Source organism: Apodemus sylvaticus, chromosome 17 (genome assembly GCF_947179515.1).
Source record: "Apodemus sylvaticus chromosome 17, mApoSyl1.1, whole genome shotgun sequence".
Taxonomy (NCBI): domain Eukaryota; kingdom Metazoa; phylum Chordata; class Mammalia; order Rodentia; family Muridae; genus Apodemus; species Apodemus sylvaticus.
Genome location: NC_067488.1, coordinates 58402345 through 58426409, shown reverse-complemented (window position 1 = coordinate 58426409; position 24065 = coordinate 58402345). Strand labels below are relative to the sequence as shown.

The window sequence follows — 24065 nt, the reverse complement described above, 5'->3', positions numbered from 1 at the left end:
AGGAAGCAGGAGCTGATGCAGAGGCCATGGAGGGATGTTTCTTACTGGCTTGCTTCCCCTGGCTTGCTCAGCCTGCTCTCTTATAGATCCCAAGAATACCAGCCCAGGGATGGCACCACCCACAAGGGGCCCTCCCCCCTTGATCACTAATTGAGAAAATGGCCCACAGCTGGATCTCATGGCTGCATTTCCTCAAGGGAGGCTCCTTTCTCTGTGATAACTCCAGCCTGTGTCAAGTTGACACAAAACCAGCCAGTATACACAATATATACATAAAAGAACTACAAGGTTTAAAAAGAGAAGAAGGAAGGAGGAAGAGGAGGAGGAGGAGGAAGAAGAAGAAGAGAAAGGAAGCCCTGAGACAAAGAACCTTCTAAAATCACCATTGAGTTAGTTTTGTATTGATCATCTACTGCTAAGCATGTGGCCTGGCCTTAAGGATGTTTTGTATACCCAGTGAGACTCTGTTGGAGTAAACTAACGTTTCATTTGCAAGCAATTACCAGTTGGAGATGTATTCTGGGTAACGGATAGGGGTTCTTTCTACCTCTCTTTATACTAGGACTCCCAGTCTCTAGTCTACCTAGTCTCGGGTTCTTGGCCACCCAAGCACTGTTGGGTATGAGTTTCATCTCCTGGAGTAGGACTTAAATCCAATTAGATATTAGCTGGTTATTCCTACCACACTTGTACCATCACTGTCCCAGTGTATCTTGTAGCCAGGTCACAATTATAAACGGAAGGGTTTGTAGCTGGGTCGGTTTTTACCTTTCTTCTTCAGAAGCATCCCAAGTACCTTCCAAGACCATGAACAGTAGTCCCTAGGAGTGTAGGACCAGTGTAGGCAATAGCTCCACTTCTCCATGTTCAGTGAGTTGTGTGGATGCTGCCTTTACCAATATGGCTTCACTGTTAGCTAGCGGAGAGCCACCAATACCTTTGGCAAAAGTGTGGGTTGTTTGGAGGCGTCTATGGGCCCCTTTGAACAACAACTACATTAAATGTAACCTATCCCTGGACTTGGAAGCTTCATTTAGTTGAGGGATGTGCAAGTGGGGCTCAGTTTCCCCATTATTTGGTGATTTAAGTTAGGTCACCTTCATATATTATATCTTCCTCCCCCCTATTTGATCATCTATTCTGGTACCTTGCCTTGTAGTGGCTTGAATGCAAACAGCCTTCACATGCTCATAGATTTGAACAATTGACCCCCACGGAATAGCACTATTTGAAAGGATTAAGCTGTACGCCTGGTAAGGAGTGTTTCTAAGACACGACACCGTCAAGGGTAGTCACTGGGATTCCTGGGGTAGAACATATCTCTAAGTTTTGGGAGCTGACCCAGGAATGGCTAGATAGGAGTGGTGGAGTTGAGAGTGCCTTGGAGGGGGGAATGCTAGTTCTGGATCAAAGTAGTTCCCTGGAAATAGGGGCAGAGAGCTAGGAGACATTCCAGCAGGGTGTCTGCCAGGTCTGGAATGAGCCTGGGTAATTACAATTGGAAGGTAGGAAGGAAAGTGAAGATTGCATTGGCTACCCAGGCAGGTGTGGTCAGAGGGTTTCCAGGGAGTGCCTGGGGTTAGAGACTGAGATGGAGGGATTCAGTGAGGAGAAGCTCTGCATTACCCTGTGGGAAATGGGGGCTGATTGAGACAACAAGAAAAGGTCTTCTACAAAGCTGGGGATAAGACTAGCAACTTAGAATTGGAGGACAGAGAGTGAAGAACTCCTATCTGATTCACAGGCTGGTGCGGAAAGGGTTTTTAAACTAGGTGGTTGCTTTTATTATAGCCTGGGTAACTTTATCATAGCCTGGGGTAACTGTTTTCTAATTTTATTTTGTATCTTCTTTGGTGACTTACACCCACTTGAATTAGAGAAATTTAGCCGGGGTGGGTGTTTGATGCCCCAATTAAAGTCCTTTGTTCTCACAGGCCAAGAAAAAGACTTCAAAACAATTTCTTTACAACTAAGAGTGCGCCTGTAGCTGATCACACTGAACCTAATCTCCCTCACTCCTTTGACACAGAAGTCTCCTCTTCCTGTTGTTTAAGCCGCCAGCAGAGAAGAAACTGGAATCAAGCCCGCCTCTCAGTCACGAGTTATGATTTCAATAAATAAAACCCTGATGGATGGCGTATTTTGTTCTGTCATCTACTGAGGAGGAATAAATGCAATGAATTCAAAATTTCCTGTTCACAGTGCCGGGTAAACCGGCTTCTGATGAACCTCACTGCTGGCGATGAAAGTGTTCTTACCTAGAATGTTCCCTATCCCCAAACCATCATTGTTCCAATCGTTTAAAAACAAATTGTAAACAGGTGTCACTCTACCTCGCATGGACCTGACTTTTGATTACTTTTATTTAAAAATAAAAATAAAGATCAGCAGGTCTGGAATGGGGAATAGCTTTTTCTTTCTTTCATTTTTCGAAGATAAAGAATCTAGGAGAGACCAGGTAGTGTGAAAGTTGGGTTGAAAGGGGGAAATGAAAAGATTGTGACTGGGACTCAGGAAGGTGTATGGGAGCCACGGGAGGACACGGTCGCCTCTGCCACCGCTGCCCGCGCCAGCCTGCCATTGGCCGCGCCGCCCAGCACCCGGGAGGCGCCGTTCTGCGCGCCGCCGCCCCTCACTCCCCGCCGGCTGGGCTCCGCGCGCCTCCCAGCGCTCCGAGGAGAAGCGCAGACCTGGCAGCAGCGTCCGTCGGCGCGCGCCGCCCTCCTGAGCCCTTGCCAACCATGGGGCCAACTTGCAACTCTTAGGGCTCAGCCTCTGGCCAGGGAAAACCAGAGACGCTGCTAGCAGAAGCCAACATGAGTTTCCGCAAGGAGGACGGTGTGAGCAGCCTGTGCCAGAAGGCGCTGCACATCATCACCGAGCTGTGCTTCGCGGGCCAGGTGGAGTGGGACAAGTGTTCGGGCATCTTTCCAGCAGATAGGAGCAGCCAGGGCGGAGGTGGCACAGGTAAGGGGATCCGCTTGCGCCTCCCGGGACAAGGGGCATTTTTGCGGCAGACTTCCTGGCTGGAGCTTGTCTCGCCGGGCCTCGGGGACTTGCTCGCTGGGTTTGTCGCCTGCACCTGCTGGGTCTCTGCTCCCAGGCAGCTCTTGCGCTCTCCCACCTGCTGCTCTGGCGTCCCAGGGACTCTAGCTTGTCCCTCAGGGTGCAGCAGAATCACCCAGCCTGGCCAGAGAATCTGCGCTTGGCCTCAAAGAACCTAGTTATAGAGGTTGGGCTGCGTCGTCAGCCCAAAACGCAGAAAGGATCCCTTGGCTCTAACTTTCGTAGGCAGCCTGCCCAGCTCTTCAGAGCTTCCATGGCCTTTTATAATGCATATGAAATTTTCTAGCGCTTCTTGGCGAAGGTGGCTAAAGGGTAGGGATTATTGACACCAGCCACTCAGGACACTTGACAAGATAATGGAAAAGAGATGGATTCTAAATCCTTTCCACACTACTTGCGTCCAGAACCTTGAAAGCCAATATCAGGGGGAGGAGGTGTAATCAGATGACCCCAGGGTCACTTGATCGCTTTAGGAGATGCACTTGCTCCTTTTTTTTTTTTGGGGGGGGGGTGGTGTCTTATCGCATTCACTTTGTTTTCTCCAGTCCTTTTGGTCTCCAGGCAAGGATCTAGCTTCTGGGTAGCCAGGGCAACAGGTAAGCGCAATCGCAAAGTCAGGCTCAGGAGAGAAGTGCAGAAGATGAAAGAAGAGTTCTTTTTTTCACCATGGACCCTAAGAGCTAGACAAAGAAAGGGGGAGTCTGGTGGGATGGGAATGGGTTTGGTTTAGCTGTGTCTTCGCGTTGTTTACATGGACTGTCTCCAAGGTTTTCAAATGCTCTGCTGATGGTAACAGAAAGGGGGGGGAGGGGTGTTGAGCTTGTCAGATCCAGGGACTCTTGAAGCAGAATAATACATTGTTGCTGCTGTCAGTGTGATAGAGCGTCTTTTTTATGTATAAGCACAACCAAAGCCATTTAAACTCTCTCTCTCTCTCTCTCTCTCTCTCTCTCTCTCTCTCTCTCTCTCTGTGTGTGTGTGTGTGTGTGTGTGTGTGTGTGTGTGTGTGTGTGTGTGTGTGTTATGCAAAGGATGTAATAAAAATCAAAGTGCTGCGACTGGAAAGACCTCTGCAAAGACAGTAAGCTCTTCTGAAATGTCTTTAAGCAAACATTAAGCCTAGGTTCAGAGTAGAGGAAGTGAGGATACTTAATTCTAAGGACATGCATGTTGGTCACCAATAGAATTAGGGCTGTAACCCCTAATTCTTATTCTTTCTTGGCCCTTGTGATTAGACAGGAAGAGTTGGTTTCCTGGCTATTATTGGCTAGCAGTTTAGAAATAGGATGGATAAAATGGATACTAAAATAGGGTTCGGTTCTCAATCTTCCAAAATGTGTAATTGTGTAAATTCAAGGTATGTAAATTTCAGGGTATGTAAGTTACAGAAAGAGTTGTGAGGTTTTCATCATCACTATAGTAGTTGATTATAGTTCTAATTCTCCTTAGACATTCATTTGTGGGGGAAGGAAGGGAGGAAAATGACTCTAAAACAATTGGGTGGACATTTTTCTCTCTTTAAGGAAAATGTGTGCTATTAAAGTGGGCTATCCTGTCTGATATGTGAACACAGAAAGCAGAGAAAGACAGTCCACAAATCGCATATGACATATGAAGATAAGCTAGATTCTTCTGCTTTTTTCATTTGTAAATTGTGAAATCGGTTAAAACCAAGTGCTCTGATTTTAAAGTAGTGTTCCAATATTAATGGATAATCAAAGCAAACTTGATGATTATTTGCTAAAAGTTTAATTATATCAGTTAGCTACTACTAACAGGCAGTGAGTGCCTGTTGTTTTGTAGATTTTTCTCACGACATGTACACTTTTTTATGGTTCCTGCATAAAAACATTTGCAATAGATTCTGTTGACTGAATTGTAAGTAGAACATCAGTGACTTTTACTGCTATTGTAGTGGCTCACTTTAAAGTAACCATCTCATTATAGTTAACAGTGTTCATGTTCCATTGTAGTGACAATCTTGAGATTTGAAATTGCATCACTCTTCAATCCTTCACCCAGTAATAGCAAGAGAAAGATTCATGTACTCCCAAATAGTCATCACTATCTAGAAAGGAGTTAGGAATCTAGCATATCACTAAGACAGAGATGTCGCCCTGGAGGGTCCACAGTCCAGCCAATCAAACTCAGGTATTGGTGAAAGGTTGAAAATTTAGACTGTAGTGACTAATGCCCCTTTTAAATGCTTAGTAAACGTCATTAGATGAATCAACAGTACTGCATAAAATACAATGTAGTATAACAACAGTACTACAAAGAATGCCATGTATACATTTTAAAAACCCAGATGTGGGAGAAGCTTATAGAAAAAAAGACATTGAAAGACCCCAAAATGGATATGTTACTGTACTGGCTGGTTTTGTGTGTCAACTTCACACAAGCTGGAGTTATCACAGAGAAAGGAGCTTCAGGTGAGGAAATGTCTCCATAAGATCCAACCATAAGGCATTTTCTCAATTAGTTTTCAAGGATGGGAGGGCCCCTTGTGGGTGGTGCCATCCCTGGGCTGGCAATCTTTGGTTCTATAAGAAAGCAAAGTCAGGAGAAGCAAGCCAGTAAGGAACATTCCTTCTATGGCCTCTACATCAGCTCCTGCTTCCTGGCCTGCTTGAGTTCCAGTCCTGACTCCCTTTGGTGATGAAGAGTAGTGTGGAAGTATAAACTGAATAAACCCTTTCCTGCCCAACTTGCTTCTTGGTGGCCATGATGTTTGTGAAAGAATAGAAACTCTGACTAAGACAGTTACCCTATAAATTCATTTAGTACACAACATGACATAACCAAGAAAGCTTATGGGAAATGTAAAGAAATGGGTTCCTCTTGAGTGTTATTTCTAAGATATACTATAGTGGTATACATAGCATACATAATCATTTTTAGCTGGTTTTATGCTCATTTCTGAACAGGTTTTGATGGTTACTTAGATGTTTATCAACTCTAAGAAACTTAGATTGCTTGAAAGTCAGAGTTCCAAATCCACAGCTAAGCAGACCATTGAAGTGCACAGTTGCATACCACAGCTGCGGATAACTAGCCTCAATATAAATGTTTTAATAAGCCTCTAGTGTTTCAGATTTGTTTTTGTATAATTTTAATGTGGGAAAACATTCTAAAAAAATTAGACAAATTGTTCCAAGTTCATTCTATGATTTAGAAGTGCTATTACTCAGCAAACATTTATCAAAAGTTTTCTTTCTAATTGACAGTAATACAGTTAGTGTGCATGTTAATTCCATAAATATATGCCTAGAAAAATCTGGGATGCCTTCTAAAGGCTCAGTAGATACGCGCTGAGTGAGTGAAGTGTCATAGAGTAAATGAACTTAGTTTATTGAAATTCTAAGAAAGCTAGGAATCTCTGTACAAAAGAGATACCCTTCAAGTTATGATTCGGCTGGTCCCAATCAGAGGCCAATAATAAAAATCTAAAGTGCACTTAACAAACCCAGCCCACTGAGCTGAAAGTGTGACTGTTCTATCTTAACCTATACTAAAAAGACTCAAACCATTGCTTTAGCTTGCAGCCAAGCATCACTGAGAAGATGATACCAATATTTCTAACTTAAGAAAAGGTCAGCATACCAAATTCAAAATATGGTTTCTACCTTATCTCTTGTTCCATTGTAAAGTAAATAAGTCATGAATCAGATCCACTCAGTGGCAATTGTCTCTATTTTGACAGTATAACAAGGACTCTCTAGATCTCCATTGATAAGATTAATGTGCACTTTAAGTCACTAGAATATTATGTCTTTGAAGACAGAGCTTGGTCTACTCTAACATTCCCAGTGCTGGAAGCATCCATGGCCCATACTAGAAACTTGATAGATAATTTGCTCAATGAACAAGATGGCTTCTTTAATAATGCCCACTGGCAAAAGAAGGCATGTGACTTTGCTTAAGGAGAAAGTACTTGATGTAATAAAAACTCATCATTAAAACTCCTATTAGTTATTCTAGCTTAACCAGGAGCCATTATTTGGCAGATATGAAAAAAAGCAAAAAAAAAAAAAAATAGTTTACACGTTAATCACAAGTCACAACTAGTTGCTGATAAATACATTTAAGGGTCTCAGGCTTCTTAAATCCCAGCTGTTCCAGGAAATACTGGTAAACATGGAATGTTAACTGTATACTGTGGGCTACGACATATGAGAAGGTAACAGCAAGATGTTCCCTTTTACAATTAACGCAAACCTAGAACCTTTCTTTAGGTTAGATTTCCCACCACACAAATGGAACACAGGCTATCCGTTGCTCATACTTAAACATATATGCATCTATGTGCACTGAAGCATGTGCAACTCTTTGTTGATCCATGTTCTAGTCTGAATAGAATTGATTCACATTAACAATGAGTTCATGTTAAAGATTATTAAAATTATTTTATTTTGATGTATGGCTGTTTTCCCTGCCTGTATGTCTTTGCACTGTGTATGGGAGGTACCCACAAAGGCCAGAAGAAGATGTCAGATTCCCTGGAATTGGAGTTACGAATGGCTGCCAGCTGCTTCGCTGGGAACCGGAGCTGGGCCCCCTAGAAGGGCAATCTGTGCTCTTCTCTACTCAGCCATCATTTCCACCTAAGGGAAAGGATTTTAGTGTATTGAATGTACATAATGTTGAATTCGTAAATACAATTTCAAACATACAATTTTACATAAGGCTTTTTTTATGTGCTCATAGATGAATGTATAACTGAGAAAGGTATTAGATCAAAAACAATATTTTTACTTTTCTTTTTTAAATATTTATTTATCTTATGTATACAACTGTACTGTGGCTGTCCTCAGACACACCAGAAGAGGGCATCAGATCCCATTTCCGATAGTTGTGAGCCACCATGCGGTTGCTGGGAATTGAACTCCGGACCTCTGGAAGAGCAGTCAGTGCTCTTAACCGTTGAGCCATCTCTCCAGCCCCACATTTTTTTTCTAATTTGAAATTACTTTTTAAAAAATCAAGAAAACTCAGATTTGTATATTTTCCTGCCACATTTAGGAAGTAACAATCTCTGTTATTAACTAAAATTCATTATGTGTGAAATGCAAACAGCGTGACAGTTCAAAGGAGCTCAAGTCCTCTGCTCAAAGATTCTGAAACAGTCCACGCACCGAGGAGACGGCGCTGCTGATAATGAGTGTTTAAATAAAGGTCAGCAAATCATACCTTCTCATTTCTAACTTGTACAGTGCCAAATTTGGAAATTTAATCCCCTGTGAAGATATAGTTTCTTATTACTAACAATACATTGTCTTTGCTTTAGAGCATCAGATCTATCATCTGTAAGATGTAAGGTGTATATCATCTGAGCTGTAAGAACTGAGAGATCCAGGAAACTGTCATGAAAAGCTACATGCACACATTCTCTTACTGTCTGTGCAACACAGTCACCCTGTGAGTCCATGGACTCCACACCAGTAGATGGAACAAGAAACAACCGCATCTATAAGTTGTACAGATTCTTCTTGTCATTACTCTTTGAAGAACCAGCATAGCAGCTATCTACAGAGCATTTACATAACGTTAGGTGTTGCAGGGAATCTAAGGATGATTTAAAATGCTTTGAAGAATGTGTGCTGATCTGTGGTGATATTACCTCATTTTCAGTGGAGCAGCTGGCGAACCTCTCTCACTCAGTTCAATGGGATAGTTAATTGTCGTCTGTCTCTGCCCAGCCCCTCCTGATTCTCCTCTGCAAAGTTCTGCTATGATGATGTTGGAGTCAGAATGATAAAGTCATCTGGGGTAGAAGGAAAAAAAGGAGCCATGTATTACCTTACTGTTGAATAAGAAACATTACTGTCGGTTTTAACTGTTGTCCTCTCTTTAGTCTCTTTTAGTTTTGTTTTGGAACTCAGAATTATGGCAACAATAGGCTAAATATTCTCAGTTTTACTGTCATTTCAAATCTATTTCAGTAGGAGTTGTTAATACATCTGAATGACCCACAGGTTAAGAAACACTGTTCTAAGTCTTCCCACGAACCTCTCCTTGATACCTTTCAAATTCTTGCCTTCACTTTTCATTATTTGTTATTATATAAATATATGTATGTGTATTATATAAATATATGTATTCCTAAATGGAACTTGTAAGTCTATAAAACGTTGCTATAAAATGTGTGTTTTGGTGTTAGATAACCAAATGATGTTCTGTTCCCTGGAGAAGGCTATTTTTTTTTTATTTAAAAGTTTGAATTTTTCTAATTATTTTTTATTGAATATTTTATTTATGTACATTTCAAATGTTATCCCCTTTCCTGGTTTCCCCTCCACAAACCCCCTATCCCATTCCCCCCCTCCCCCTGCTTCTATGAGGATGCTCCCACACCCAGCCACCCACTCCTGCCTCCCCACCCTGGCCTTACCCTACACTGGGGCATCGAGCCTTCCTAGGTCCAAGGGCCTCTCCTCCCACTGATGCCCGACAAGGCCATTCTCTACCATGGGCCCCTCTATGTGTACTCCTTGGCTGGTGGTTTAGACCCTGAGAGCTCTGGTTTGTTGATATTGTTGTTCTTCCTATGGGGTTGCAAACCACTTCATCTCCTTCAGTCCTTTCTCTAACTCCTCCATTGGGCTCCTGGTGCTCTGTCCAATGGTTGGCTGCGAGCATCTGCCTCTTCCACATCCATTTTGGCATGGTTATTGCTGTTGTCCTTGCTCAGTTTGTGTCTAGGCGGCCATGTTGGTGAAACTTTATAGATGTATAGATGTTGTGACCTTCTGATGTTTTGAGAAGACATCGCCTCACGCAAGCGCCCTGATAGTCTGACCCTTACCATTTGCTGCCCCACCCGCTTATGCAGTATTCCTGAGCTTTAGGTGTGGGAGTTCAGTGCTTCCTATTAACATGAATTTTTTGTATCATATGTATAGGAAGATGTCTTTTAACAACTTTTAAATCATGTATCACTTCCCTAAACATGTGAAAGGGGAAAGCTCCAAGAGAAATAAGTGTATTTAGGTAATTTTGAAACTTTACTTCTTTATATTTTCCTTTACAGTGTTGAGAACTGAACCCAAGGTCTTGTGTATGTTAGACTAGCACTCCTGAACTGAGCTGAAAGCCTCAGGGCTTAAAGCTAAACTTCTGAGTCCAATCCTTACAAGTAGGTTCTTAATTCAGAATCCATAACACACTTATTGGTTGGCCATTTTCAATGAGTGTCGCAGAGAGAACTGGGGCCTTGTTTCTCTCTAAAGAGAATTCATATTAACGTAAGATCGATTAGCTATTGTTCCGTGCAGCTTTCTGTGCAAAATGTTGATTGTCAACAATATTGGCAAACACACTTTATTCATCATATTTATTAACAAATTCCACGAAGTTCCAAGAACTTTGCATGTAAGAATGAAATATGACATCATTATTTGCTGGAGTACATTTTTTTTTCACACTGCAAAATTCTTACATGGATTTTTATGTAGATGCTTTTGCTTTACTGCAGGCATAACTACACCACAGTAGCTATTAGAAATTCTAATAAACTATAACTACTAATACATATAGCACTGATGCTTAACCTTCTTAACTCTGCCACCCTTTAATACAGTCCCTCATGTTGTAGTGACCCCCAACAATAAAATTATGTCATTGCTACTTCGTAACTATAATTTTCCTATTGTTATGAATCATAATGTAAATATCTGATGTGTAGAATATATCTGACATGTGACCCCTAAAGGGTTGTGGCCCACAAGTTGAGAATCGCTGATGTATCATGACCTCAGCAACAGGAAATATTTTAAAATATACATTTTATCATCAGTTAAGTATGATATTAATGCAAACTCTTTTTTTTCTTCATTTACTGTAACTCAAAGGAAGGGCAAGGGGAAATGAAATTACAGTGGAATTCCTCAGAGGCACAATGCAAGGGCATGCTGATTATATTACATATCTAATGTAGAAATGAATAACAGTAATTGCTTACCAGTGTTAGACTCCTCTTTCCTTTGTAGATATAGAACTCTCGGTGCTTAGTTGGGTTTGTGGTAGGCTCATCTGACTAAACTGTGGTGATAGGAACACCAGAATGTGAGCAGCAGTGTGATGTGTCAAATATTAAGGCTACATCCTCCAAACCCTGAGGAGGTATCCCCTCACCCTCCAGTCTCCAGACATTCTTCATTCAGACTCCTAGTTTGTGTGCATAGTAGCTTTTAATGTAAAACTGGGGAATAGTATTGGCACAGTGACAGACAAGTGGACCAATGGAATAGAATTGAAGATCCAGATCACTTGATCTTAGACAAAGGAGCCAAAAACATCCAGTGGAAAAAAGATAGCCTTTTCAACAAATGCTGCTGGTTCAATTGGAGGTCAGCATGCAGAAGAATGCGAATTGATCCATTCTTATCTCCATGTACTAAACTTCACTCCAAGTGGATCAAGGACCTCCATGTAAAACCAGACACACTGAAACTAATAGAAAAGAAACTGGGGAAGACCCTTGAGGACATGGGCACAGGGGAAAAGTTCCTGAACAGATCACTAATAGCTTATGCTTTAAGATCAAGAATTGACTAATGGGACCTCATAAAATTACAAAGTTTCTGTAAGGCAAAGGACACTGTTAAAAGGACAAAACAGCAACCATCAAATTGGGAAAGGATATTCACCAACCCCACATCTGATAGAGGGCTAATAGCCAATATATACAAAGAACTCAAGAAGTTAGACCCCAGGGAACCAAATAACCCTATTAAAAAATGGGGTACAGATCTTAACAAATAATTTTCACCTGAAGAAATTCAGATGGCCGAGAGGCACCTTAAGAAGTGCTCAACATCATTAGCCATTAGGGAAATGCAGATCAAAACAACCCTGAGATTTCACCTTACACCAGTCAGAATGGCTAAGGTCAAAAACTCAAGAGACAGCAGGTGTTGGAGAGGATGTGGAGAAAGAGGAGCACTTCTCCACTGCTGGTGGGACTGTAAGATGGTACAACCACTGTGGAAATCAGTCTGGAGGTTCCACAGAAAACTGGACATGAGATTTCCAGAGGACCCTGCTATACCTCTCCTGGGCATATACCCAAAGGATTCCCTGGCATGCAATAAAGACACATGCTCCATTATGTTCATAGCAGCCTTATTTATAATAGCCAGAAGCTGGAAAGAACCCAGATGCCCCTCAAAGGAGGAATGGATACAGAAAATGTGGTATATTTACACAATGGAATACTACTCAGCAATTAGAAACAATGAATTCACAAAATTTTTAGGCAAATGGTTTGATCTGGAAAATATCATCCTAAGCGAGGTAGCCCAATCACAAAAGAATACACATGGAATGCAATCTCTGATAAGTGTATATTAATTAGCCCAGAAGCCCTGAATACCCAAGGCACAAATTGCATAACAAATGACTCCCATGAAGAAGTATGGAGAGGGTCCTGATCCCGGAAAGGATTGATCTAGCATTGGAAGGGAATATAAGGACAGAGAAAAAGGAGGGAGGTGATTGGAGAAGGGATGGAGAGAAGAAGGTTTATGGGACATATGGGGAGGGGGGATCCGGGAAAGGGGAAATCATTTGGAATGTAAACAAAGAATATAGAAAATAAAAATATTAAAAAAAAAAAAAAAAAGCTGGCCAAAGGAGCAAAAACTCCTTGGTATTGCTGAGTCTGCCCTTGGCTACTTGAGTTGGTAGTTTTTCTCCCTTAACAAGAGAAAAACCTTCTTGTCTAAGACACTATAAACTCTGTCCTTTGTTATAGAAACCAAAACAATGACTTCACTGTTAAAACAGGAATTCCAAACGAATAGTATAAATGAGTTAACTTCATCAATACTCCTTAAATGTTCTTTCATTTAAGAAAATATGTTGATCTGAGTTTTATTTTCTTCTCCCTCTCTCTGTGGTGTGGTGACATGAACAGAAGTGTGGTCTAGAGTCTGTGGTCATGCAACCAGGAAAACAAAAGATCTATCAAGGAAACAAAACACTGGACATACCCAGAATAGAACCATGGCTTTTCCGTTGACTTTAAGATCACAGTTTCAGGCATTTTGAAAAATTAAAATGACAATAGCCTTGAAAATTACAATCTAAGATAAGAAAATGTCAAGAATTTGAGAGGGAGAGGGGATGAAGTAGAGATGGAAGGGGAAAGGGAGGGACAGAGGGAGGGAGGGAAGGAGGGAAGGAGGGAGGGAGAGAAAGAAAGAGGGAAGAAGAAAGAGAGGAAGGGAGGGAGAGGGAGGGACAAGTGTGATATAGATTCAATGTTCATAAAGTTCTCAAAATTGTGGAAAAAAAAGACTAAAATAATTCAGAAAGAGTAGACTCGAGGGCATGACACTTGGTAGATGTGTTTCTTGGCGATTACCACCAGCTGAGTGGATCAAAGGTAGTCAGTTCTGATGGATTCACAAGCCATAGTGAATGCCACACTTGGAAATGTAAAGACCAAATATCAGTTGGTCTTCATCAAGATTCCATTCTTCTGAAAGTTTTTGAAGACACATGCTTTCTTAGAGTGGTATTTTTTTTTCCAGAACCCTAAGGCTTTGTTTTGCTGTGTTAAAACATGATAAAGAGTAAATTAGAACACACAATGGTGTCTAAGTACACAGCAATAGGACAGTAGTTATGCAAATGTATGTGCTCAACCCACAGCTTTCACAGTTTTAATCTAATTCTTTAGAAGCCTAATCTGATTGCTGCAAACTTTATTTACCTCCAATCTTATCAAGATATAATACAATGACAGTTACATAATGAAATCATTTAAATTGATTGGAAACTGAAAATTTCATCTCCAGGGGGCATATTCTCAAGCTTTCCCATTGTAGTGCATAACTTGATTCAACAGCAAGGGGTGCATGACTCTGTGCGTGTGTGTGTGTGTGTGTGTGTGTGTGTGTGTGTGTGTGTAGTTTTTTTTATATTTTTATTTTCTATATTCTTTGTTTACATTCCAAATGATTTCCCCTTTCCCAGTCTCCCCCTCCCCATATGTCCCATAAACCTTCTCTCTACCCACTCTCCAATCACCTCTCTCCTTTTTCTCTGTCCTGATACTCCCCTCCAATGCTAGATCAAGCCTTTCCAGGATCAGGACCCTCTCCTTACTTCTTCATGGGAGTCATTTGTTATGCTAATTGTGCCTTGGGTATTCAGAGCTTCTGGGCTAATTAATATCCACTTATCATAGATTGCATTCCATGTGTATTCTTTGGTGATTGGGTTACCTCACTTAAGATGATATTTTCCAAATCCAACCATTTGCCTAAAAATTTCATGAATTCATTGTTTTTAATTGCTGAGTAGTATTCCATTGTGTAAATATACCACATTTTCTTTATCCATTCCTCCATTGAGGGACATCTTGGTTCTTTCCAGCTTCTGGCTATTATAAATAAGACTGCTATGAACATAATGGAGCATGTGTCTTTATTGCATGCCAGGGAATCCTTTGAGCATATGCCCAGGAGAGGTATAGAGTCAGCATCCCTCACTGTCTTCGTCAGGGTTTCTATTCCTGCACAAAACATCATGACCAAGAAGCAAGTTGGGGAGGAAAGGGTTTATTCTGCTTATACTTCCACATTGCTGTTCATCACCAAAGGAAGTAAGGACTGAAACTCAAGCAGATCCAGAAGCAGGAGCTGATGCAGAGGCCATGGAGGGATGTTCCTTACTGGCTTGCTTCCCCTGGCTTGCTCATCTTGCTTTCTTATAGAACCCAAGACTACCAGCCCAGGGACTGCACCACACACAAGGGGCCCTCCCCTCTTGATTACTAATTGATAAAATGCCTTACAGCTGGATCTCACGGAGGCATTTCCTCAAGGAAGGCAGGTTCCTTTCTCTGTGATAACTCCAGCTTGTGTCAGGTTGACACAAAACCAGTCAGTACGCTCAATGTATATAGCTCGGGCTTCCTTGAACTCCTGTGAGGTTCCTGCCTCAGCTTCCTGAGGTCTGGAATTATAGGCGTGAGCTACCACTCCTAGGTTTGGAGGACTTCAGTGTCTTAGCCCTGAGCGCTTTTTCGTTTCCTACTTCCTGTGGACCACGAAAGTGGAGAACTTACACGCTTGCATTGGTATGGTGTTTTGCTCAAGCACATGGGGCTAGGTGGCCACAGGCTGAACCTTCTGAAACGGTGAACGAGAAGAAATCTCTATTTATTTGAAAGTTTCGTAATTGTCACGATGAGGAGACATAACGCCCAATGCATGGTTTCAGTAATTCCACAAATATTTTTGACTGCTGTGCCATAAGAAACAGACACTGAACATTGAAAGGTGAATAAGTATGTCTCTAGTCTGAAGGATCAACAGGTGGGGAGGATAGGTCAGAAGACACTGCCTGGAGAAGAAAAATAAGAGTAAACTCAAGTTCCCTCGTCCATTATAGGAAACCCTCAAAATTTTGAAAATTGAAAGTGAGTTTGTAAATTGTAGCAATCTGACACTAGTAACCTACCTGACTTGGCATTAATTAATTAACACTGTATGTCCTTATGGCCTGCTGTAATCCCAGTTATGTATATGAGGTTACACACAATAGTACTATGCTTGCTATCTGGATAATATCCTAGACACTATATGCCACACCGATATGGTCATTATAGGATTATTCTAAGATGGTTATTAGGTTATTATAGGATGAACACAAGAGTGCCCCTTGATAAGACAGGAGGGAAAGAATGTATTGAAGCTGCAGGAGGCAGCTAAAGATAGTGACAAAGGAACATTGGGCGCAGTAAAGCACAGTTAGAGAAGCCGGACACATAGCCAGAGGCAGACATTCCAGGAATTTGGATTTACCTAGAGGGATGGGAGCCTGAGAGAAGAAAGCGTGACTTTCTTCTGTCTTGTTTGTGCTGACAGCATAACCTATCGTTTTTAGAAATATTCTGGTGCTTTGCACAAGTATCGGATGTTTTCCAGAACGATGCAATACTTTAGAAAGAAAAAAAAATAGTAGAAGTAAAATAGAAACTATACTCAGATTTCCACAGGGCTCTTAACTAGGATAAGGATGTATGAATACCAAAGTCACCTCTCAGGGACAGTGCTGTTGAAGGATTCTCCACTCAAACCTCTACTCCATTAGGGAAAGGAGAGATTTCCACTGACCACTGGAAATAATGACCATCCCACACAATCCTACAGGTCTACGTCTGTTGATGTTGAAAACTTTCATTCTAAAACTTTAATTATTAAAGCTTTTATTAAATTTTTAAAGTTTTAACTTTAAAAAAATTAAAACTTCAGTGTTAAAGTATGCAGAATAATATAAGGTAAAATTCATGAAGACCACAGGCCAGATATGTTTTATGTTACTGAAGCAATAGAGTAGATTACTTAATTTACAAATATATACTTTTTTCATAGTTCTAAGGATAAGAAGTCTTAAAACTAAGGCCTTTGTGCTGGGCTAGAACTCACGAACTTGACAAATTACCCTTCAGTAACTAACTGCTCTTGGGATAACATCAGTCGAGTATTAAACCAGGACCCATGTGACTACAGAAGCCCTGCTGCTTTTGCAATAATGTTTGCAAGATATAAACCTTAGGGAGTACTTTAGAAACATAGCAGTCATGTCATCTTTATTCATTTTTTAAAATCTAGTTAATAGACAGGAAGCACATTAATCTCACACATTCTCTCTTTTCCTCAAGTTATGGTGATAATGAGTAATACATTAGTATAAAAAATAAACTCTAAAATGTTGAAGAAAGCCCTCCATATCAATGTGGTACAAATAGGAAACACTCAGTTGTTGCTCTAATAAGCAAAAAGAAAATAAAGAGAAATATTAACATCCATTGAAGCAGGCTAAACCTATATTATTTTCATAACTCACTAGCTGTAAAAAATATTTTTACTTTTATTTCAGAGTGGTCTCCCATTCCAGTCAGCAGAAAACAAAGCTTTAGAAGATTAGTGAAAATTAAGAGATGATATTTCTCTAAAATTGCAGAAATTTATAAGCCTATGGTATCTCTTTCACAAGCAGAGGGCTCATTTTGAAACTATGAAAATATCTAGTAATGCTAGATATGTATTTAAGTGACTGAGAAATCTTGTTTTGAGACTCTTGCTTTAGAAAACCAGTCACAAATAGTCATACAAGGAGAAAGACACATAGATGCTCAAGGTTGTTGCGCTACATTCCCAAACACTGAGCCTAATTACATATCCGTTCTGGTGAATTAGTATGGAAAATTATATCAACGTGAAATTACAACTCATTTCTGGGTAAAAAGGCAAATTGAAGGAAGAATTATGCTGGAAACAAGTTATATTAAAATTATATGATGTAGCCGGGCGGTGGTGGCGCACGCCTGTAATCCCAGCACTTGGGAGGCAGAGGCAGGCGGATTTCTGAGTTCGAGGCCAGCCTGGTCTACAGAGTAAATTCCAGGACAGCCAGGGCTACACAGAGAAACCCTGTCTCGAAAAAAAAAAAAAACAAATCCAAAAAACACCAAAAGAGAGAGAGAGAGAGAGAGAGAGAGAGAGAGAGAGAGAGAGAGAGAGAGAGAGAAGAAAAAAAAAGAAAAAAGAAAAAAAATTATATGATGTAATTATAAATCTTAAAGATTTTATAAGATATATTTTGTCTGTAAGTACCAGGCTTAGATATAATACCCACTTAGTATCAGTGGTTAGTCTCAAGGAATGTGACATAGTGTATTCACAACAGTGTTTAAAGGAATTTGGAATTATTCAGTATTAGTGTACTGGGACTACCATAGAAACTTACTAGAATGAATGGCATGAACAATAGGAACTTTCTTCCCCATCCAGACAGCTAGAGTCTGAAGTCGAGATATTGGCAGTGTTGAGTTCTGAGGCTTCTGTACTTGTCAAATGTGCTAGCTAGATTCATGTCAATGGGGCACACACTATAGTCACCTGAGAGGAAAGATCTTCAACTGAGAAAGTGACTCCATAGGATGTAGCTGTGGGCCAGCCTGTAAAGCATTTTCTTAATTAGTGATTGGTGGGGAGGGCTCAGCCTATTGTGGGTGGTACCAGCCCTGGGTTCCACAGAAAGCAGGCTTAGCAAACATGTGGAGCAAGCCATTTAGCAACACCTCTCCATGGCCTCTGCATCAGCTTCTGCCTCCAGGTTCCTGCCCTGTTTGAGTTCCTGACCTGACTTTCATCAGTGATGGACTATGACTTGGAAATGTAAGCTGAATAAATCATTTCCTCCACAATTTGCTTTTTGGGTAGCTGTGACATTTTGTCACAGCAATAGAAACCCTAAATAAGACAGCCAGTGATGGCTATCACTGTCCCTATGTCTTTATGTGATTTTTCCATCTGTATCCTCACCTCTTCCCCTCTTTAAACATGAGTGTCAATAGAGGAAGACTGGCTCATATTACTTGATCTTTGATAATTACCAAAAGTTCCTTTTCTCAACTGTAGTCATACTTTAAAGTATTGACTGTTATTACATCAAGATATTAATTTAGGAAGGGATAAGAGACAGACACAATCATTCTGAGATATATTCCTAATAAATTTACTTAAAACAAACAGAGGAGATTGGACTTATATTTGATATTGAGGGTAAATAAGTTTGGTAATAAAAAAAAGTATAAGGTTAATCAAATCTAGAAAAATTGTCCTTTACTGAGAATCTATTTGACATTCAATATTTTAATAATGCTATAATGCCATATGGCTAATTCAGGTCACTTTAGAAAAACAGAAATGGGTAATGGAAAGATTAATTTTTATTTGTTTAAACTTCTTGTTTTTTAAGCAGTTGAAGGATTATAGGAAAATAACATAGGACTGGCTCCCATCAAATCCACGTTCAGTAATACTTATGCCTTACACTGAAATGACACATTGCTGTTATTCATATATTGGTATTGGGAGACTTACTAAAGGCCGTATATTTTTCCTTGAGATTTTCCTTTTTATTCCAGATCCCTATCCAAAATGATTGACTCCATTTTGTGCTTAAGACTGCTTTGATGCTCCTTGACTGGGGCGTTTCCCCAGAACTTTTGTGGATGACCTTGATGATGTGCAGAAGTACTGGTTGTGTGCTTTTAGGATGTCTACCTCTTGGGACTTGCCTGATTTTGTCTTTATCATGGATAGACGTGAGGTTTTGGTATGAGGCATGATGACGACAGAAGCAAAGAGAAATGTCACGGCTGCACACTGTGACCACAGCTCATCCTTGTTGGCTTCCGTCACCTCTGTTGTTAGTAGCACTCTTGTAGCCAATGTCCCTGTGAGGGTGTGCAGGCCACGCCAAAGAAGTCAGGAGTTATGCTCTCTCCTGGAAAGTAGACTATGTACACAAATGTCTCACAATTCTTCTAAAGGGAAATGTGTCCTGTTTTTCTCCGTGTATTTGTTTATTCAGTCTCGACTTTTAAACTGTGTTTCTCTCCAATCATTTCACATAATAAGCCTATGTCAGTCTACTAAAACAGTTGTTTTCAAAGAAATATTTTTAAATTCCTGAATAACAAGTTTCCTTAACATATTCCAATTGCTATTGCAAAATAGTACTAACTGGGCAGCGTGTAAAGAACAGAAATTTGTTTCTCATAGTCTACAGGCTGGGAGAGATTGAGTTACTGGCAGATTCAGTAACTCATGAGAACACATCTTTGTTTTCTTTGTTTACTCTTATTATTGATAATAATAATAATAATTTTTATTTTTACAATATAGTCGTTGTCCCCCTCCTGGTCCACACTCTGACTGTTCCTCATCCCACTTCTCCTTCCCCTCTCCAAGAGGAATCACATCCACACCTCCCCACTCCCTGGGGCCTCAAGTCCCTCAAGGGTTAGGTGCATCTTCTCCCACTGAGGCCAGACCAGGCAGTCCTCTGGTGTATATGTGTTGGGGTTTGATCTATATCAGCTGGTGTTTGCTGCCTTGGTTGGTGGTTCAGTGTCTGAGAGTTCTTGGGGGTCCAGATTAATTGAGACTGCTGGTCTTCCTGTGGGGCTCACCTCTTCCTCAGCCTCTTCAGCTTTTCCCTAACTCAACCACAGGGGTCCCTGGCTTCTGTTCACTGGTTGGGTGTAAATATTTGCTTCTGTCTTTTTTAGCTGCTTTTTGAGCCTCTCAGAGGGCCGCCATGCTAGGCTCCTATCTGTAAGTGCACCATATCATCAGTAATAGTGTCAGACCTTGAAGCCTCCTCTCAAGCCGGATCCCAATTTGAGTCACTCACTGGGCCTCCTTTTGCTCAGTCTCTTGTCCATTTTTGTCCCTGAAGTTCTTTTAGACAGGGACAATTCTGGGTCAGAGTTTTTTACAGTGGGATGGCAACCTCATCCCTCTACTTGATGCCCTGTCTTTCTACTAGAGGTAGACTCTTTGTTTTCTTTTACCACTGGAGAATACCTAGGATATGGCGGTAAGGGACTCATTTTGTCTCATCATCCCAGAGACTGATAATTCTACCTCCACCTAGTGAGGGCCTCTTGCCTCCTTGGCTCATGACAGACATTTGAAGAGCAAAGACAGACTTGTTATTTTAACAATCCATTCTCCAAGCCACTAGTCTAGTCCCCAAAGAGGTAAAAATCAGGAGTTATAGTGGAGCCATTCCTGAAGGCTCCACCCTTATCACCTGCAAGCCTCCCACAAGGTCCTGTCTCCCAACACTGGCCTCAGAGAATGAAAGGTCCAATCTATACATTTTGAAGGAACCATATTGTATGAGGCCTACTCTTGGTTCATAGATAGCAGCTACTTTCTGTAGCCTTGTAGGCAGAAGGGCAAAAGAGCCCTCTCAGACCTATCTGAAAAGGCACTATAATCCCATTCATGAAAGTGTTCCCTTCGTGATGTAGTCGCCTTCTCAGAGGCTATGTCTCCTGTGTATTAGCAACCATTGTGTTGTGACTAGAGATCTGAGAGAACAACTTGGGGAAAGAAATGATTTACTCTGTGTTTTGGTTCCTTGTGATTGGGCAAGAAGCAGATGATGAGAATGTCAGATCTCACCTGACTTCCTCTTTCCCATTTGCATATCTGCATCTCTAGACCATGAGATGGTGTCATTCACAGTGGAGGTCAGTGGTTCTCAACCTGTGGGTCGTGACCCCTTAGAAGGTTGACCCCTTTCATAGGGCTCTCATGCTAGACATCCAGCATATCAATATTTACATTATGATCGTAACAGTAGCAACATTACAGTTGCTAGATGATTACTTCATGGAGTAACAACCAAATAATTTTATTAATGGGAGGTCACCACAACACAAGGAACTATGTTAAAGGGTCACAGTGTTAGGAAGGTTGAGAACCGCTCTACTAGGTAATCCATTCCTCGTAAATTAGACCTCACTGGAAATGCCCATAGACATGCCCAGCAGTGTGCCTTATAATCTCTTAGGTGGTACTGAATTCAGGCAAGGAAATCAAAGTTAAGTGTTATATACTGTCTTGGGAGTTAGGATTTAAACATAAGAGTTTTAGGAGGGCATAGACATTCATATAATAGCCCAATTCATTTATTAACTTACAACTTAAAATCACATGCATACTAACTTAAAATTGCATATGTAGAAAATTATTAGAAAAAAAGTGTTTGAAAACTCTAATCATTTACATGGTGCTATTCTCGCTTATGATACAGGAAGATAGTACTCAATGCTATTCTCTACATAGACAAGGAGAGGAGATCATTAAATCAGAGGAGCAAATAGTTTCTATCACATACAGCTTCAGAGGTCAACTTTCTGGCTTTGTAGCAGGAGGCAAGTTGCAACCTTTACTTGCAAAATCTTGAATCCCTTGTAGTATGCTTGGTTATGACATGTGTTCCCTGAATTCAGTTGATAATTTTTCATATCATAAAACTTTTCAACCCCCCCCATTATCTTAATCATTTATGTCCCCTTTTCTGCTTTTGATATATAATGTCTATTGATAGTTCTCTCCATTGTGATTTTTTTCCAGATATTTCAGTCAGCCTGTTAGCAGTTGTTGTAAGCTTCTGTGGCCTGGCCTTGCTGGTTGTCTCTCTTTTCGTCTTCTGGAAGTTGTGCTGGCCATGCTGGAAGAGCAAGCTTGTGGCCCCCAATGTCAGTGTCCTTCCACAGAGCGTCTCAAGTGCTCCGACTGAAGTTTTTGAGACCGAAGAGAAAAAAGAAGTGGAAGAAAATGAAAAGCCAACACCAAAAGCTATTGAGCCTGCAATAAAAATCAGCCACACATCCCCCGACATCCCAGCAGAAGTGCAGACTGCTTTAAAGGAGCACTTAATTAAACATGCTCGAGTGCAAAGGCAAACCACCGAGCCTACATCTTCATCCCGGTAAGGAAGGGTGGCAGGTGTGATCCTATGGGTGGGTTTGGAAGTAAGATGGAGAACAGAGAAGAAACAAGAAAAGTCAACAGCAGAAATGGAAGGAGGAAAGGGAGAGAAACAGGCAGTAAGGAAACACATAAGCATATAAGGCAATCAAGAGACAAAGGGTAGGACACAGACAGGGATATAGATAGAAAGATCAAGGACCAAGAAGCAGGTAGGAGTGGTGTATGAAAAGAATTTGGTAGTAATTGAGTCAAATCACACCAGTTATTTAACTCTTGCCCCTGAAATGTCATTATTTCACAGTTGCCACTTGTAAGTTTTCAATTTATTTTTGTTAACTAATAAATAGTGTGCAAAGAGCCATTGGGAAAAATGTATCACACAGAAGCTGTGTGTGTGTGTGTGTGTGTGTGTGTGTGTGTGTGTGTGTGTGTGTGTACGCGCAACACACGCCAGAACTACCTTGCTGCTCACAATAAAAACAGAGGAAAGTTTTTACTCTGCAGTTAGTTAGCACCTAAACTGTAAACACAAACTGTTCTCTTTATCTGAGCCCCTGTAGATGAAATATTAATGCTAGCAATTCTATAGGAGCCTACAGGTCACAGGTATACGTGTAGCACACGCTCTTTCTGAAATGCATTCCAAAGAGTTGAGTAAGAAACTGTTACCACTGGCATGTGTAACTTCAGAAAGAGTAACAAGGAAAGCAGGTGGGCTCGCCTGCTGTGCTGGTTACAATTTACAAGCAAGCAACAGATGCTAGCCAGTGATTTGGAGAACGTTTTTAGCCAGTGGCATTTATGGTCATTTAAAACTGTCTACATGTGCACAAGATGATCCCATATGCCTCCCTTGATTATTATGCTATTATCCCTGAAAAATCACAAAGGAGTTTTTAAAAGAAGCAGGTTCCCCCTGCCCACCAGCGATGTGTCCCGAGACCTAAGTGGATTCCTGAAAGCTCCAAGTTCCATAAATGCTCTATTTTCCTATGTGTACATACCTATAGCAAAGTGATAGCTATTAATGGTGGAATAGAATAATGATAATTAAACCTATGAATCTGTCCCTTTGTCCCCAAATATTGTATCTTATTATATATAATAGTTTTCTTGCTGTTGTGATATGCAACAGTATTCCCTCCATGATACAAAAAAAAAAAAAAAAAAGAAAAGAAAAGAAAAGAAAAAAAAACAGACAAATGAATGATGCAGGCATTGTGACATCTGTTGGGTTTCTACACCAGAGCGATACCACGGCAGGGCATCTGATAACTAAGATGACATATTAGTGACCGAGGAGCTACCTGAACCAAATAGATATGAGGGGCAGTGAGTGAGCCACAGCCCCCAGAGACAGAACAAAGTGACCAGTAATTCACCTCACCAGTCAGAACAATATTCATTTTTAAATTTATGAATTGTTTACTCCTAGAATTTTCTATTCAATACTTCCAGCCCTCGGTTTGCCACTGGTAACCAAGACAACAGCTTGACAAAGACCAGAGAACATGAGACAGGATAAGAGGAAATACTGTCCTAACAATTATGAATAGATGACAGCATGGTGTTCAGAATTATTCAGCTTCAGCTGATAAGTAAATAAGTAAATTTACATAAGTAAACTTGAGCAGTGAAGATAATGTGTGCATTTTATTCCAGATGACATCATAAAAGTGAAAT

At 40.8% G+C, this 24065-nt stretch overlaps 1 protein-coding gene across 1 annotated transcript in view; it reads left to right on the top strand.

The window, feature by feature from the left end:
* The first annotated feature begins 2816 nt into the window (after positions 1-2816).
* Syt10 (synaptotagmin 10) overlaps positions 2817-24065 on the top strand; it is a 62522-nt gene continuing 41273 nt past the window's right edge. The window contains exons 1-2 of the mRNA XM_052161010.1: positions 2817-2967; positions 22023-22380. Coding sequence (XP_052016970.1) covers positions 2817-2967; positions 22023-22380 — 509 coding nt within the window. The remainder of the gene's footprint in view (positions 2968-22022; positions 22381-24065) is intronic.